At 64.8% G+C, this 13,930-nt stretch overlaps 1 protein-coding gene across 3 annotated transcripts in view; it reads right to left on the bottom strand.

Moving 5' to 3' along the window:
- The window catches only part of ARID3A (AT-rich interaction domain 3A), a 29,452-nt gene extending 19,845 nt beyond the window's left edge, over nucleotides 1-9,607 (bottom strand). Inside the window, exons 1-3 of one of the 3 annotated variants that reach the window (XM_039248188.1) lie at nucleotides 9,394-9,607; nucleotides 5,435-6,066; nucleotides 4,352-4,694 (exon numbers count right to left, since the gene is read on the bottom strand). In XM_039248188.1, the coding sequence (XP_039104119.1) occupies nucleotides 4,352-4,694; nucleotides 5,435-5,823 (732 nt within the window). In that variant the 5' untranslated portion in view covers nucleotides 5,824-6,066; nucleotides 9,394-9,607. Of the gene's footprint in view, nucleotides 1-4,351; nucleotides 4,695-5,434; nucleotides 6,067-6,183; nucleotides 6,499-9,393 lie in introns of those variants that run through there. The other 2 variants (XM_039248187.1, XM_039248189.1) reach the window with 2 other exon arrangements.
- Nucleotides 9,608-13,930: the final 4,323 nt, after the last annotated feature.

Genomic DNA, 13,930 nt, shown 5'->3' with positions numbered 1-13,930 from the left:
CTCTTCCACCAAAAACATTCTCACCCTTCGTCCCTGGCCCTGCAGACCTGCCTCTTCCAGTCCTGACAGGATCACAGGCCCCAAAGTCCACCCCACCCCCGCCCGCAAGCTCACTTCCCCGGCCCCAAACCCCGCCAAGGCTCCTTTGAGCCCACCTTTCATCTGCCCTAATGTCACCCCCACACCTCCTGCCGGACGGTCCAGCCACACTGTTCCCAGGTGCACACTCTACGCTTCTCTGTCCACCTGGCAAACTGTTACATATGCTGCATCCCCCAGTCCCAAAGCTTCTGGGCAGCCTTCCCCTCCACCTTCCCCTGGCCCAGCACTGATCCCGAAGGGCTCCCTGCAGCCTGGGGGGCTCCAGGGCAAGACGAAGAAAATCTGCCAGCTCCTCCCCAAGTCCCCGCCCCCACCTAACCCCCCTTTCCTGAGCCCAAAGATGTTCAGAGCAGCATCATTTAAAACAGGGAAACGGGGGTGCCTGGGTGGCCCAATCCGTTGAGCATCCAACTTCGGCTCAGGTCATGATCTCACGGTTCGTAGGTTCGAGCCCCGCGTTGGGCTCTGTGCTGACAGCTCGGAGCCTGAAGCTGCTTCAGATTCTGTGTCTCCCTCTCTCTCTGACCCTCCCCTGCTCACACTGTCTCCCTATCTCTCTCAAAAATAAATAAAACATTAAAAAAAAAAAAAGCAGACATGTGTGTCTTCCCACCTAAGTGACCCTGTGTGTGTCCAGGCTCCGGGTCCTGACACCTGATGCGAGGCCCCGGACCCATCGCCTCCTCTGCAGACAAAAGGGACAGAGGCCCAGGGGCCCCCAGCACCCAGAGCTAGGGCTCGCCCCCCGGCCGTCTGCTCACTCCTCCAGGGCACCCTGGGCTCCAGTCCCAGCGCTGACACCCCCCTCAGTCCCCATCAGTCCAACGGGAGCAGCACTCAGCCGCCCTCCCCTGCGGGGCCCAGGGTGTGTGCAGGGGACCCCGGTGCGAGGCTCCATCGGCTCCCTGCACCGTGACCAGTTAGCTGACGAGTGCCAGCTGGAGCTGTCACCCTCCGTGTACGAGGTATGCGGTGGACAGCCGTGACCTTGAAAGGCAAGGGGAAGACACCCCTACGTTTAACATCAACCAAAACCACAGCGAGACGTCACCCCACCTTGACGTGGGCGCCGAAGTCGTGCCGACAGGGGATCACAGGTGCTGGTGAGGACACGGGGACGCCGGAGCCTCGGCGGCCGCGGGGAGGAAAAGGCGACAGCGAAGCCGCGAAAGCGTCAACGGGTCCTCGAAAGGTCAGACAGAGTTACCGCCTGGCCCAGCGATCCCACTCCCGGGGCTGTGCCCACGAGGGCTGAAAACACGGGTCCACACAGAACATGTGCCCACAGCAGCACGACTCACAAACGCCCAAGCTGTGAGCAGCCCGAGCGGCCATCCACAGGCGGGTGCACACACAGCACGCCCACTGCGCACGCGCAGAGACGACCATGTCCGCCGCGCACGCGCACGTCCCTCAGGTGCGTCCACTGCGCACGCGCACGTCCACAGAGGCCCATGTCCGCCGCGCACGCGCACGTCCCTCGGCCGCGAGCAGGAGGGAGGCGCCCACACCCGCCGCCCCGCGAACGGACCTCGAACACACGACGCTCAGGGAGGGAACCAGACACGGGAGGCCACGCGGGTGTGAGTCCGCGTGTGAGAAACGTCCAGAACAGGCTCCTCCATGGACGGGAGGGGCTTGCGGGGGCGGGGGGCTGGGGAGGGGGTGTAAGAGCTCAAAGGTACGTTTACAGAAGTTCATTTTTAAAGTGACCACAATGCCCTCAAGAGACACGTGTCGGCCGCATAACTCTGTGAAACTAAGAGTCACTGAATCGCACACTTGGGGTGAATCACGTGCTATGAGTCTGGTATCAATAAAGCTGCTGAAAACAGTCCCCGTGTTTGAGGAGCTGAGAGCAGGGTTCCCGATTGTTAAGCAGCCCAAGATCTGAGGTTAAGAGCCTGCTGCGGGGGGGGGGGGGGGGAAAAAAAAGAGTCTGGTTTAAAATCTGGCAATGCCACTTTCTAGAGCCCAGGCACGCCTGTGTTGGGGACAGGAAGCCACCAGGATGTCACCAGGATGCCACGTGTGATGCTGGGAGGCTATGATCCTGATCGCTGCCACAACACACCCCATCTTGGCCACGGGCTCCAGGCGTGTGGGCTCCGTCCCCACGTGTCCCCAGGGCCCTGCAGCGGGGAGGCCCCGGTGATTCAAGGGAAGGTTCTGTGGCCACAAGCCTGCGGCTCCGGGTCCGTCCCCGGCCTGGCCACCCTGGGACCTGCAGCCGCTGGCGGAACTTCAGGGCTGTCGAGGGTTCGTAGGGGAAGTCAGCCCAGGCCCTGCCAAGAGGAGGGAGGAAGAGGCAGAGACCGTGCCAAGTAGGCGGCCGGCCGGCCCGGCTGCCACGTGCCAGGAAGGCTGTGGGGCAGGAGCCAGAGTCAACATGGCCCAGGACAGTGCCGGCCGGCGCTGGCGACACAGGTGCTCGGCCAGCTGGCCCTGCCGCAGACGGCGGGAATGCCGGCCCACAACCTCCCTCGGCCCCCACAGCCTCGGACCGGTCCCATCTCCTGCAGGGCCGACCTGGCAGCATCCGGCCTCCACACACAAGCAGTCGCGGTCCAGCCTCAGGGCCTCTGCCCAGGCCATCTCCACAGGTGCACCCTCCCTCGGTGTGCGTGCGCCCGACTCTTGCAAGCCTCCCCCGACGGCATCTCCCCGGAGGCCTCTCCCACGCGGCCCCCACCAGCCAAAGATACCATACCGTACGTCCCACCGGCCGCCTCGGTGTGTGTGGTGTTCGCTTATACACAGCCTCGACACGGAGCTGCGTGTCTGCAGCGGCTCCTTAGCGTGCACACGGTTTGCGGTTCCCTGATCCCCTCTGGCCTCAGTTTCCCCACCCCTGGGCATCCCTGAAATATCACCCTCGCATCGCAGACAAGTGGGAGCGGCTCCCGGGGCCCTTGTTCCTGACATACCCAGGGGGCTTCGGGGTCTGAGCGTCTGACCTGCCCCCAGTCACTGTCGGGCCCCAGGAGTCGGGGGTTAGGGGTCCTGTCAATCTCTGACCTCACAAGGACTGTGTGGCCTTGTCTCTCCCTTTGGGCCCAGCCATGACCCTATAATGCTGGGGGCATCAAATCAATGTAACTTGCCCACACTGTGCTGCCCCATCTGTATTACTTCGAACCCAGAGGACGTTAAGAGCAATGTTGTGGCTCAGTTTTCCCATCTGCTAAATGGGACAGGCAGGGACACAGACTGTTGGCGTCTCCTTCTGAAGGGGAGAGACTGAGGCAGGGAGTAGGCTGGGTCCACACGCAGGGGCAGAGCCTCCAGCCGGAGGGGGGTGGGGGGCGCCACCCCTCCCCCTCCCCCATCATAGCTCCTGGCCCCACCCCCTCAGCACGTGTCCTGTCTCAGGTTCTCTACTTCATGGTCCTCTCTCCACCTGAGGCAGGTCTCTGAGAACTGCGGGAACACTATTCCCCAAGAGAGGTTTAGAGGGTGGGCCCACGCCCTCGGTCCCCGGAGGCCAGCGCCGGGTCCATTCCTCCAGAGGTCCCGCACAGTGGCCAGCGCCCTCCGAGAGGCCCCCACGGCTACCTCCCAGCTCTCACGCGCGGGCCTGTCCAGTGGAGCCCTACGAGGCCCCGGCCCCAGGCCGGGGACGCCAGGTCCCCTGCCGGCCACTCCTGGAGGTCGGGGCAGGGCCCAGCTGGCCACGGACTGGAATGCGAGCCCGGCCGGACGCCATCTGGTTTCCATCTGCCCAGCCCAGCTCGGCCCAACTTCAAAGGGTCCCCCGCCCGGCCACTTCCTCTGCCCTGGCCGCCCGCAGGGAAGGCACCAGGGCGGCCCTGCTTCCTCCCCGCCCCTCTGTGGCCCCAGGGAGCTGCTGCTCTGCAGTCCACAAGAACGTGACCCCCCCCCCCCCCCCGGCTCAACCAGCCGCCGTGGCCTCAACACACCAGACTCCGAGCCGACCTACAAGGCCTCCGGCCCGCATCCCCAAGCCCCCACCTCTGTCCGCACAGCTGCCCGCCTGGCCTCACCCCAGACCCGCGACCAGGGCAAGCCTGGGCAGGTCGCAGGGCCCCTCTCCCGCGGTCTCCGCGGGCCCGCCCGCCACACACACCGTCTCTGGTAGTCCCCGCACTTCTCGCCCGCCCCGACAGCCGCGCCCCTGGCGCCCGGCCGGGCCCACCCGCAGCCCCAGTCCCTGTCCGCCTCCCCGCAGGGCTCCCAGGGCGCAGCGGGTGCCGGCCGCCCCGAGGCCCCATCGCGGCGCGCAGCCCACCTGCTTGAACTGCTCCTCGTACGTCCAGTCCCCGTGGTCCGGCGGCTGCAGCTGCGGCGCCCCGTGGGCGGCCCCTCCGGCGTGGGCCAGGCTGGCCCCGGGGCGCTCCTGGCCGCCCAGCGCCCGGGGCCCGCTGTCAGCCCGGAAAGCCTGGGACAGCGGGGCCCTGCGGGGGACGAGGGGTGCGGGGCCCAGGCCGGAGGCGCCCGGGGGCCCCAGCCCCTCCTCGTCCTCGAAGTCCTCTTCCTCCTCCTCCTCCTCCTCCTCCTCCTCCTCCAGGTCTTCCTCCAGCTCCTCCTCCTCCTCCTCCTCCTCCTCCTCCTCCTCCTCCCATCTCGGCTTCCTGGGGCAGGCGGAGGGCACGGGTCAGGGGAGCCGCTGCCCACTCACGCGGCCCCGGGGCGGCTCTGCGCCTCCCAGAGCCTCGGTCTCCCCGTCGGCGCCGGAGAGCGGACCCCGCCCACTGCAGGTGCTGAGGGGGGTCGGAGCCCACCCCCCACCCCGTCAGCACGACCCCCACCGCTAACCCCCCTGCACCGCGCGGCTCGGGCTTCCCTGGAGGGCCAGTCCCTGCCTCACGAGCCTTTGCTCAGGCCCTTCCTCCTGCCTGGCATGCTGTTCCGGGCCCCCGACGCCCCTCCCCATGCCCCCCGCATCTCGGCGCCCCTCATCCCAGGCTGCCGTCACCCCGCTCCTCTGCTTGTTGCGGGCCTTCCCAGGGTGACCCGCCGGGCGCTCGCCAGCCCCCAGCTCGGGGCCTGCGTGCGGTCCCGGGGGACACAGCGAGCCAGCCAACCCCGCCCGGCGGCTCCCCCGGGCCGCCAGCTGCTGCAGCCTCGCCAGGCGTGGGGCTCCTGTCAGCCCTCCCAGGCTCAGTCCCCCGCCCCTTCACGCTGACGCCTGTCCTGGACGGCACGTGCCCACCGTCCTCCAGAAGGTTCTAAGGGGCAGCACTGATCTCAGCGGTCAGTGGGACAGGGTCTCGTCCGGCCTGTGCGGCTGTGACCCCGGGGCCCAGAGCTGCCTGGCTCGCGTCACGCCCTTGAGCCCGCGGGCGCCCGGCTGGCCCGCGGCCCCACTCACAGGTCGCCGTCAGAGCCAGCCTCCTCCAGGTGCCCGTCGCCTTCCGCAGGACCCGGTGCCTCCCTGCCTCGGGCCGGGGGCGCGGGCGAGCCTGGTGGCCCCTCCCGGGCCGCGTCCTCGTCCTCGGAGCCGGGCGGCCCGTCCTCGGAGCCACGGGGGCTGGGCGGGTGTCCCAGGCCTGCGGCAGCGGCCCGCATGGCCGCCAGCGCGGCCATCTGGGCCCGCTGCATCCGGGCCTTCTCTGGCTCTCTGTCCTCGTCCGGGGCGGCCCTGGCCCGGGCTGGGGGCCCGGCCGGGAGCTCGGGCGGCGCAGGCTGCCGGGCCTCCAGCTCCTGGCGTGCCCGCTGCTGCCGCTGCAGGAGCGTCTCCATCACAGCCTGCAGCTTCATGGCCCTGCGGGCCGGGCCGCCCCGGGCACCAGGCGTGGGCGGCAGGGGCGGCCCCTGCGGGGAGGGGGCCTGGCCGCACTGCAGTGTGGGGGCCTCAGGGGAGCCGGGACAGTGCAGGGTGGCGGGGGGCGGGGGCGGGGGCCGCCGTGCTCAGGCTGAGGGCATGCCAGCGGTGCCTCCTTCTCACGCCAGGCACCGGGTAACAGCAGCTGGTGTCTGGCTCATTCACAGGTTTGCAGAGACCTGGGGGCAGCGAGAGAGACCGTCAGACCACACTCCTGGGCCCCTCGGCCCCATCCTCCCCAGTGAGGTCAGACCACACAGAAAATCTCTCCCAACCATTCCCATTAGGGTGCAAACCTGGAGGCCCTCCTGGAGGTGGTAGATGGTGCTCTCCCCATCTGCCCCCCCCCCCCGTCTGCCCTCCAGCAGGCTGGGAAGCGGGGTCAGCCTGCACTGAACTCCCAAGGGTCTGAAGGTGGCCCCCACCAGTCTGGGCCACAAAGAAACATGCAGTTACTGACCCCACCTTGTGGGGAAGACCTTGGATTATTGCTTCATAAACATAGCAGGGGGACTGGGCATTCCCAGCCTCTGATTGGCCACAGCCAGCTACCAGGCACCAGAGTCCAGGGGGTTCTGGGTTCTGGTTCCGAGCTCCAGGCGCTGCTCCAACGCCTGCTGGTGTGCCCGGTCCAGATGGCCCCAGGCGCTGGGAGGCTAACCGAGGCCCCCCCCGGAGGCTAACCGAGGCCCCCCCGGAGGCTAACCGAGGCCCCCCCCCGGAGGCTAACCGAGGCCCCCCCCCACCCGAGGCTAACCGAGGCCATGGCTGACCCGGGCAGAGGGCTTCCTGCGTATGGGTCCTGAGCTCACCTTCCTCACTCATGATCCCATCTCATTCCTGAGCCTTAACCTCTCTGGGCCTCAGTTTCCCCATCTGCAGGGTGGTGTCCTGGCAGCACCCAGCTCTGTGCTCAAGCAGGGACAGAGCAAGTTTGTGACGGTAAAGGCAGGGACATGGCAAGCACTGTGCCCATGTTAGGGAAGGAGGCCCTGGACGGTCCCCATGTTACGGGTGAGAAAAACCGAGGCCACGAGATGCCCTGTCCCCGAGACACACATGTTCCCAGCAAGGCTGGGGTTTGAACCAGGATCCAGGGAGCATGAAGAGCCTTCCTCACCACCCCAGGCCTCCTACCCTTCGGGACCCAAAACAGGGCCAACACCCCAGAACCCCAGCCTGGGGTCTCCTCAGACCACCACCAACCCTAATTGCCAAGGTCTCAGGCAGGGACACCCAGAACCCAGCAGACCTGGGCCCCACCAGAAGGAAGGACGCAGGTCCCCCCCCAGCCCCTCCCCAAGCCCAGGCCACACCCCCACCCGCCCAGACCGCCAGTAAAACCGGGCAGAAGCCAACAGGCCCTGTGGTGACAACACAGACGGCACATCATGGGGAAGGGGACAGGAGATGGGGGAGGGGCAGGAGGCTGCCCCTAACCCAGCAAATGAACCCCTAAGCCACTCCTGGGGCAAACTGGGACCCACACAGCAGAGGGGCCGGTGGGCAGAGGCTCCTGGAAGCTAGCAGACACTCATTCAGCAGGCCGGCCACCTCCCGACTCCTATGGTGACCTGCTAAGCGGAGCCTGACCCCACACTAGCACACCCAGTCAGGGAAGTGGCCCTCTGCTTTCTCCCCAGACCCCCTGCGGCTTCCATCCGGGTGGGTGAAAGGGCGGAAGGGGGCAGTGGGGGGCCCCTGTGGGAAATGGGAGAGGGTCACGTCCCTGAAGGACCCTGGTATCCAGCAGGGACAGGGGTCTCAGCACAAAGACGCTCTCAGAGGCCACAGTCCTGGAGGGTGACCAATACAGTCTGTCCTTAGAGGCAGCGAAGTAGCACCCAACCCCCCTCTCTCCATCCCCTCCGGGGACTGGTGGTCACCCCCCCACCAGCCCTAAGAAGTGCTGAGGGGACATTTCATGCCCAGTGTCTAGTCTGGTCCGCTGCCCCTCCCCCACATTTGACAACTTCAAGACAAGCCCCCCCCTCCCCACGGAAACGCTCCAGGCAACACCCCCCTCCTCTCTGGGGGGGGGCAGAAGGAAGGGGCCAGAGGAAGCCACTCCCCCCCAGCCTCCCACTCCTAGGCCTGCTGGGTTTAATGACCCTTCCGGGTCGCCCAGTGGGGGAGGGGAGCAGGGCAGGCCTCCACGTTGGGGCTGGTGGAGGGGGCAGGTGGGAACCCCAGGGCTCCCCTGGGCCGTGCCTGGGGCCCCCATGGCCGCCATTAACCCTAAGCTGGCACGCCCACCCCCTCCAGACCCCTCCCCCAAGAGCCCTTTGTCCTCGGTCCCTACCCCCCACTTTATGACAACCCTAAGGGAGAGGTATTCCCAGGCAGGGACCAGGCAGGGGTGGGGGTGTGCTGGGTGGTCGCTGGAACCTGACTAAGGGGCCAGAGGGATCACGGGCCACACCCTCCCCCCAATGCCTCCCGGAGAGAGAGGTCACCCGCTTGGGCCGGGGCCTTGCAAAACACGGTTATTTAAAGAGTTGTGCAAGGCTGGGGCCCGCGGGTGGCGAAAGGGGCCCCTCACTCCACGAAAGGAAGAGGGGGTGGGGTGGGGCAGAAAGCTGGGGAGGGGGCTAGGAGAGTCCGGGAGGGGGGCGGCCCGGAGGAAGTGAAAAAAGAAAAACCGAAGAAAGAGAAGAAATAAGACGACAAAAACCCCAGTCCGGATTTCAAAGGCTTCTTGGAAAGCGACCGATTTGCATGGGGGGGGGGGGAACCCCTCCGGCCCGGGCGACTAAAAACGGAAGATTATTGACAAATCCGCCGCCTGGGGTCGGACGCCGAACGTTGGAGTTGACAAACGCGAGCTCCCCGCGCTTCCTGCGCCCGCTTTTGTGTCCGGGGGGCACTGACCGCGGGAGGGGGGCTTTTCCCGGGGATCCCCGCCGGAGCGCGGCTGCGCGGCCGAACCCACGGCGGGGCGCGGGCGCGGGGACGGGGGCCCCTCCAGGGTCCCCTTCGGCTCCGGAGCCGACACTTTATAAGTAAGCCCTCCAAGCTGGGGAGGGTCGCCGGGGAACTGCCCTCCCCACCCGGCGCTCCACTCCGCTCGGGGGTCGGGAATAAAGCGTCCGACTCGGGGAGAAAAAATGAGATAAGAGCCGGGAGAGCAGCCCCCCGCGCGCGCCTAGAGACCATTTCCTTCCGCTGGGGGGGTAGGGGGCGGCGCTCGCCCTGGACCCCCGATGGCCCCGGCGCACCGTGGAAGCGGCTGAGGTCTCCGAGGGGGCTCGCAGAGAAAACCGCCCCAACTCGGACCCCCGGAGTCGTCTTCCCCGTCCTGAGCCCCCACCCTCGTCCCTGCCCAACTTTGGAGACCCCCTCACTGGCTTCCCGGGCGCAGTGCGCCCACCCGGGACCGGAACCCGCGACCTACAAGGCGAGCCGCCCGCCGAGTCCGCGTCTACACCCCCATCCGACCCGATTGGTAAGAGTCTCCCCGCGCGCGGCCTCCCCCGCCCCTCCCCTCCCCCCGCCGGCGCGCTCACCGCCCCGCAGACAAATCACCGGGTGACAAATCGCTCTCAGATGCAAATACCTCGCCGGTGATTCAGCGCTGCGGCCCGGGACGCGGGGAGGGGTCTCGTGAGGCCCCCTCCCCCTTCCCGGACGCCCCCTCGACCCCCGCGCTCGGTCCGACGACGCACCGCCAGCCCAGTAGTGTTGGGGAGGGGGAGAGAGTGACCAGAAATTTTCAGGTCACGGCCCCTTTAAATGATAATAAATAATGAAAGGGAAGGGGAACAGCTTCGCGGGAGGCCCCGCCCCCTGCTTAGGGACGGTAGGCAAAGTGCGCGCCGCGGCCCCGAGCGCACAGGGCGCCGAGGGCGCGGGAGGGCTGGGGCGGTCCGAGGGGTAGGGGACGGCTGTAGACCTCCACCAGGCCGGGCTGGAGGGACCCGAGCCGCGTCGGGGACCCCTTGACCAGCTCTCCCGGCAGCTAGGATGGGCCCGCCCTTCCGAGCTCGGAGTTTCACCCCTGTCCCAGAACACCGCGACCTGGCGCTGGAGACTTCGCCCCTCCCCCCACCCCACCCCACCCCCAGCAGAGAGCCTCGGTTGCCACATCTGTAAAATGGGGATTAAAGACCCGGTAACGACTTAAGCTACGAGGACGAGAAACGAGAGCAGGGCAGGGGCTGGCAGGGGTCCAGAAGCCTGTGACAGGGGCGCTGCAGGATGGGGAGGGGTCTTGGAGGGGGAGCGCTGCCCGGGGCTGGCGGCAGCCCTGCGGGGACAGAAGCGTGGGGTGACTCCTCGTGAAGTCGTGAGGACCCCTGCCCCCGACTGTCACCTTCTAGGTGGAGACAAGATTATCTCCTTGGTACTAATAACTTGATAATTTCACGTTCCGAGGCTCCCCTTGCCCGCCATGTGCCCAATGCATCATGATCACATCTCTGTGTAGGCGACACTCTTAATGTCCTCATTTCAAAAGGAGGGACACCGAGGCACAGAGTAGAGTACCTCGAAGCTGGGGATGTGGGTGTGGGCTCTGCTGGGAGGTCTGAGGCCCAGAGGCCACCCTTGGGACTAATTGCAGGGGCCCCAGCTGCAGCCCAGATAAGAGCTGGGATGGGCAGTTGGCCTGGGGCCGCTTGTCGAGGGTCCCACCCGGTGGACCCTGGGTCCCTGGTTTCTAATGTTGAAAATGATCACAGTATGACATCTGTTCAGTGCAAACTGCAGGTTTCCTGCTTCAGGTGGGGGGCGGGGGTGGGATTCCCAAGCCCTGGGGATGTGTGTGGAGGGGGCAGCCCCAGGGTGGAGTCCTGCCCACTGCTTGCTTTTGGGAACCCAGCCCTCCAGCCCCAGGGCCTCTGTAGCCTAATGGCAGCAGGTGGTGAGAGGCCTCCACCTTTAGGCTATTAAACACCCAGTCCCAGCTGCCTGCCTTATCCCCCCCCCCCCGTGGGAGGGGCAGAGACATCTGCCCAAAGAGGGGGAAGTTTGGCGAGACCCAGGTGAGCTGGGGAGGAAGACCATCTTAAGGGGCCAGGTGCCCCCCAGGAACCACTTCTCCAAAGTGCAGGAAAGCCTCGTCCCCATCAAAGAGCCAAATGCGTCAGGATGCACCCCTGTCCCACCCCAGATTAGACCCGGGCGCCCCTCTGTGCCTCTGTTTTCCCTTGTAAAATGAGTCCATGTTTTGTTTGTTTTTTATATTTTTAGAGACAGAGGGAGAGCACATGTTTGCAGATGAGCAGGGGAGAGGGACAGAGGAAGGGAGAGAATCTTAAGTAGGCTCCACGCTCAGTGGGGAGCCCAACGCACGGCTGGATCCCACAACCCCCTGGGTTAATGTAGGACCACAGTCTGAGCCAAAATCAAGAGTCGGACGCTCAACGACCGAGCCACCCAGGCGCCCAGAATGAGTCCATGTCAAGTCATTCCTTGTGTACTCCTGTATACTTGTCTTGGGGATTACGTTTCCTTCTGCTCAAAAGGAGAGGGACACGGTGGGCTGCTCTGGAGGGCAGGTGCGGTGCTGCCCCTCCCCCACCTCCCAGGGGAAAGTTGTGCACAGGTAGCGAGATGTGGCTTCCCCAGAGGCGCCCAGCCCTAGAGGGTGAGGGCCACAGGCCTGCCAGCTGCCTCCAGTGAGGGCCAGCCTATTTTTAGCCCAAGAAGGGAGCGGGGAATTGATACAGACTTGCTGGCTCCATCAGGAGTGGGGAGTTCCCCCTCCGTCCTGGCTCTGTGATCTCCCCGTGGTGGAGACCCCTCTCTGGTCTGTTTTGCAAGCTCGGAAATGGGTACAGAGAGACCCAAGTCCTATAAGGTTTCCTGGCCAGACCGTATTGCAGGGCCCTTGTAGGTTTTGGACCCCCCCCACCCCGGATAAAAGTAGCCAGCTGCGCCCTCGCGGGTGGGGGGGGGGCACGCTCTGAAAAATTCTCCCGGATCCCAAACGGTCCAGCTTCCCACGTTTCTCCTCCTCAGACACATTCCCACATCTGGGCTTCTGTACCGGCCAGTCTTTCCGTGTGGAGTCCCCTTTCCAGATCACCCCAGGGCCGTGCCCTCTCCTGCCTCAAACTGGGGCATCAGCGCCTTAGAGGGTCCCTCCCTCACCTCTGGGCGTCAGCTGTGGCCCCATCACATCACCCTGTTCTATCCTTGTCCAGGCGCTTCTGTTTTGAAACATCCGCATTCGTTTTGCCTGCTTGTCCTTGCTCCACGCAGGTTCCAGGCCCGAGGCTGTGCCGGCACACAGTAGTTGCTCAATAAATGTTGGTTGAATGAATTCATGTGTTCCCTCCCTCATCCCACAGGATTTTTGGTGTCTGTCTATACAGAGGTGGAGGGCAAATTGAACAGTTCACCGTGTTGATTTCCAAAACAAACAAGCCTGGACAGGAGCGCTGGGCCCCATGGAAACCGCTGGACCCTCTGCTTTCTGCACCTGGCCCCAGACCGCCCTGCCCCTGTGAGCCAGGGTCCGGGATAATGCAATTTTATCAGCTTTTAAAATAGAACAAAGCAAATATGCCCATAACGGTATATAATCATGAATCCAGCGTAAACGATATTAGTGTTTATAAAAACATAGTAAAATACCTTGTTTGATATTTTCTCATAGACAAGACCTGGACACAAAAGTTCCCCGGGACCCAGGAAAGTCATGACGCGGCTCTGCTTGGCCCGTTCTGCATGGGGGGGGACGTCGGGCCGGGGTACGGCCTGGGGTTCCAATGGGCGACCGCCCCTGTGCGCCGGCGCCTCCTTTGAGGGGTCGAGCCGGGAACCTGTGCGGGGTGCGGGCCCCACCTGCCGGTCACCGACGGGGTTGCAGGCAGGAGCGGGGCAGCACCGCCGGCCGCCAGGTGGCGCCGTCTCTCCTGAAAACGACTTTCCCGGGTCGGACGGGGAAACTGCGGCCCGCGGGGCTTGTTTTCTCCGCTGTGGCTCCCTCTGAATGTCTGACGGTAGACTCGCCAGATAAATGCCAGACTCGCAGTTAAATTTTAAGTGTATCTAAGTGTTGCACAGGACGTACGTATACTAAAAAGGTTTTCATTGTTTATCAGAAATTGAAATTAGCCCCTTTCCCTACCCCAGACCCACCCTGGGGCTTACCCCCATCGGGTGGCCCTGGCACCCATCCCGCCCGCTCTCAGATGGGCCGTGCTGGCAAACGCCTGGTCCTGCCAGCTCGAAAGATAAGACCCGTCATGGTCATAAAATAATAAACTGGAAAAGTCTCTGCCTACCTGGGACCATGTCCCTCCCTGCTTCGAGGCCCCCAGGGTTCCCGTCACCCTCAGGAAAGACCCGGCTTATCCCTGCAGCTGTGACCTTCCCAGTACACCCTCCTCTGACCCTGCAGGCATTCGCGCTCTTTCTCAAACCCATCAGACGTTTGCTGCCCCAGGGCCTTTACACCGTCTGTGTCCCCCGTCTGCTGTGCTTTTCCGCCACCTCCGAGCTCCGTTCACACGTCCCAGACTCGCCGGCTCCGGGAGGCCGTCCTGGAGTCATCCAGCAAGGCCGGGCCCCCGGTGACACACGAGGGGCACACGTGTGCCCTGTTCCCGCTGTCACGCTGCATGCCTACAGGTCCTTCTGTCGAAGACCAGGCGGGGACTCTGCACAGGCAGCCCCTCCTCACGCCGTGGCCCAGCCCCCAGTGCACAGCCCGGCACACGGGAGGGGCTCCGAACACGAGGCGCAGCTACGTGGGCGCCAGACGACTCCTCTTCCTGCAAGGGAGGAAGCGAACCCTTCAACTTGGCAGGTTTCTCTAAGAGCCTTGTTTTTTTTTTTGTTTGTTTTTTTAATATTTTTATTTATTTCCAGGAGAGAGAGAGAGACAGCGTGAGCGGGGGAGGGTCAGAGAGAGGGGGAGACACAGACTCTGAAACAGGCTCCAGGCTCCGAGCTGGCAGTCAGCACAGAGCCCGACGCGGGGCTTGAACCCACGAACCGCGAGATCATGACCTAAGCGAAAGTCGGACGCTTAACCGACTAAGCCACCCAGGCGCCCCTCTAAGAGCCTTGTAAATGCTGATGCCAAGCGTCCCC

This window comes from Hyaena hyaena, unplaced genomic scaffold (genome assembly GCF_003009895.1).
Source record: "Hyaena hyaena isolate Hyena2069 unplaced genomic scaffold, ASM300989v1 scaffold_302, whole genome shotgun sequence".
In the NCBI taxonomy this organism is placed as follows: domain Eukaryota; kingdom Metazoa; phylum Chordata; class Mammalia; order Carnivora; family Hyaenidae; genus Hyaena; species Hyaena hyaena.
Note: the sequence above shows the minus strand (reverse complement) of the source record. Positions and strands in the feature narration are given on the sequence as shown.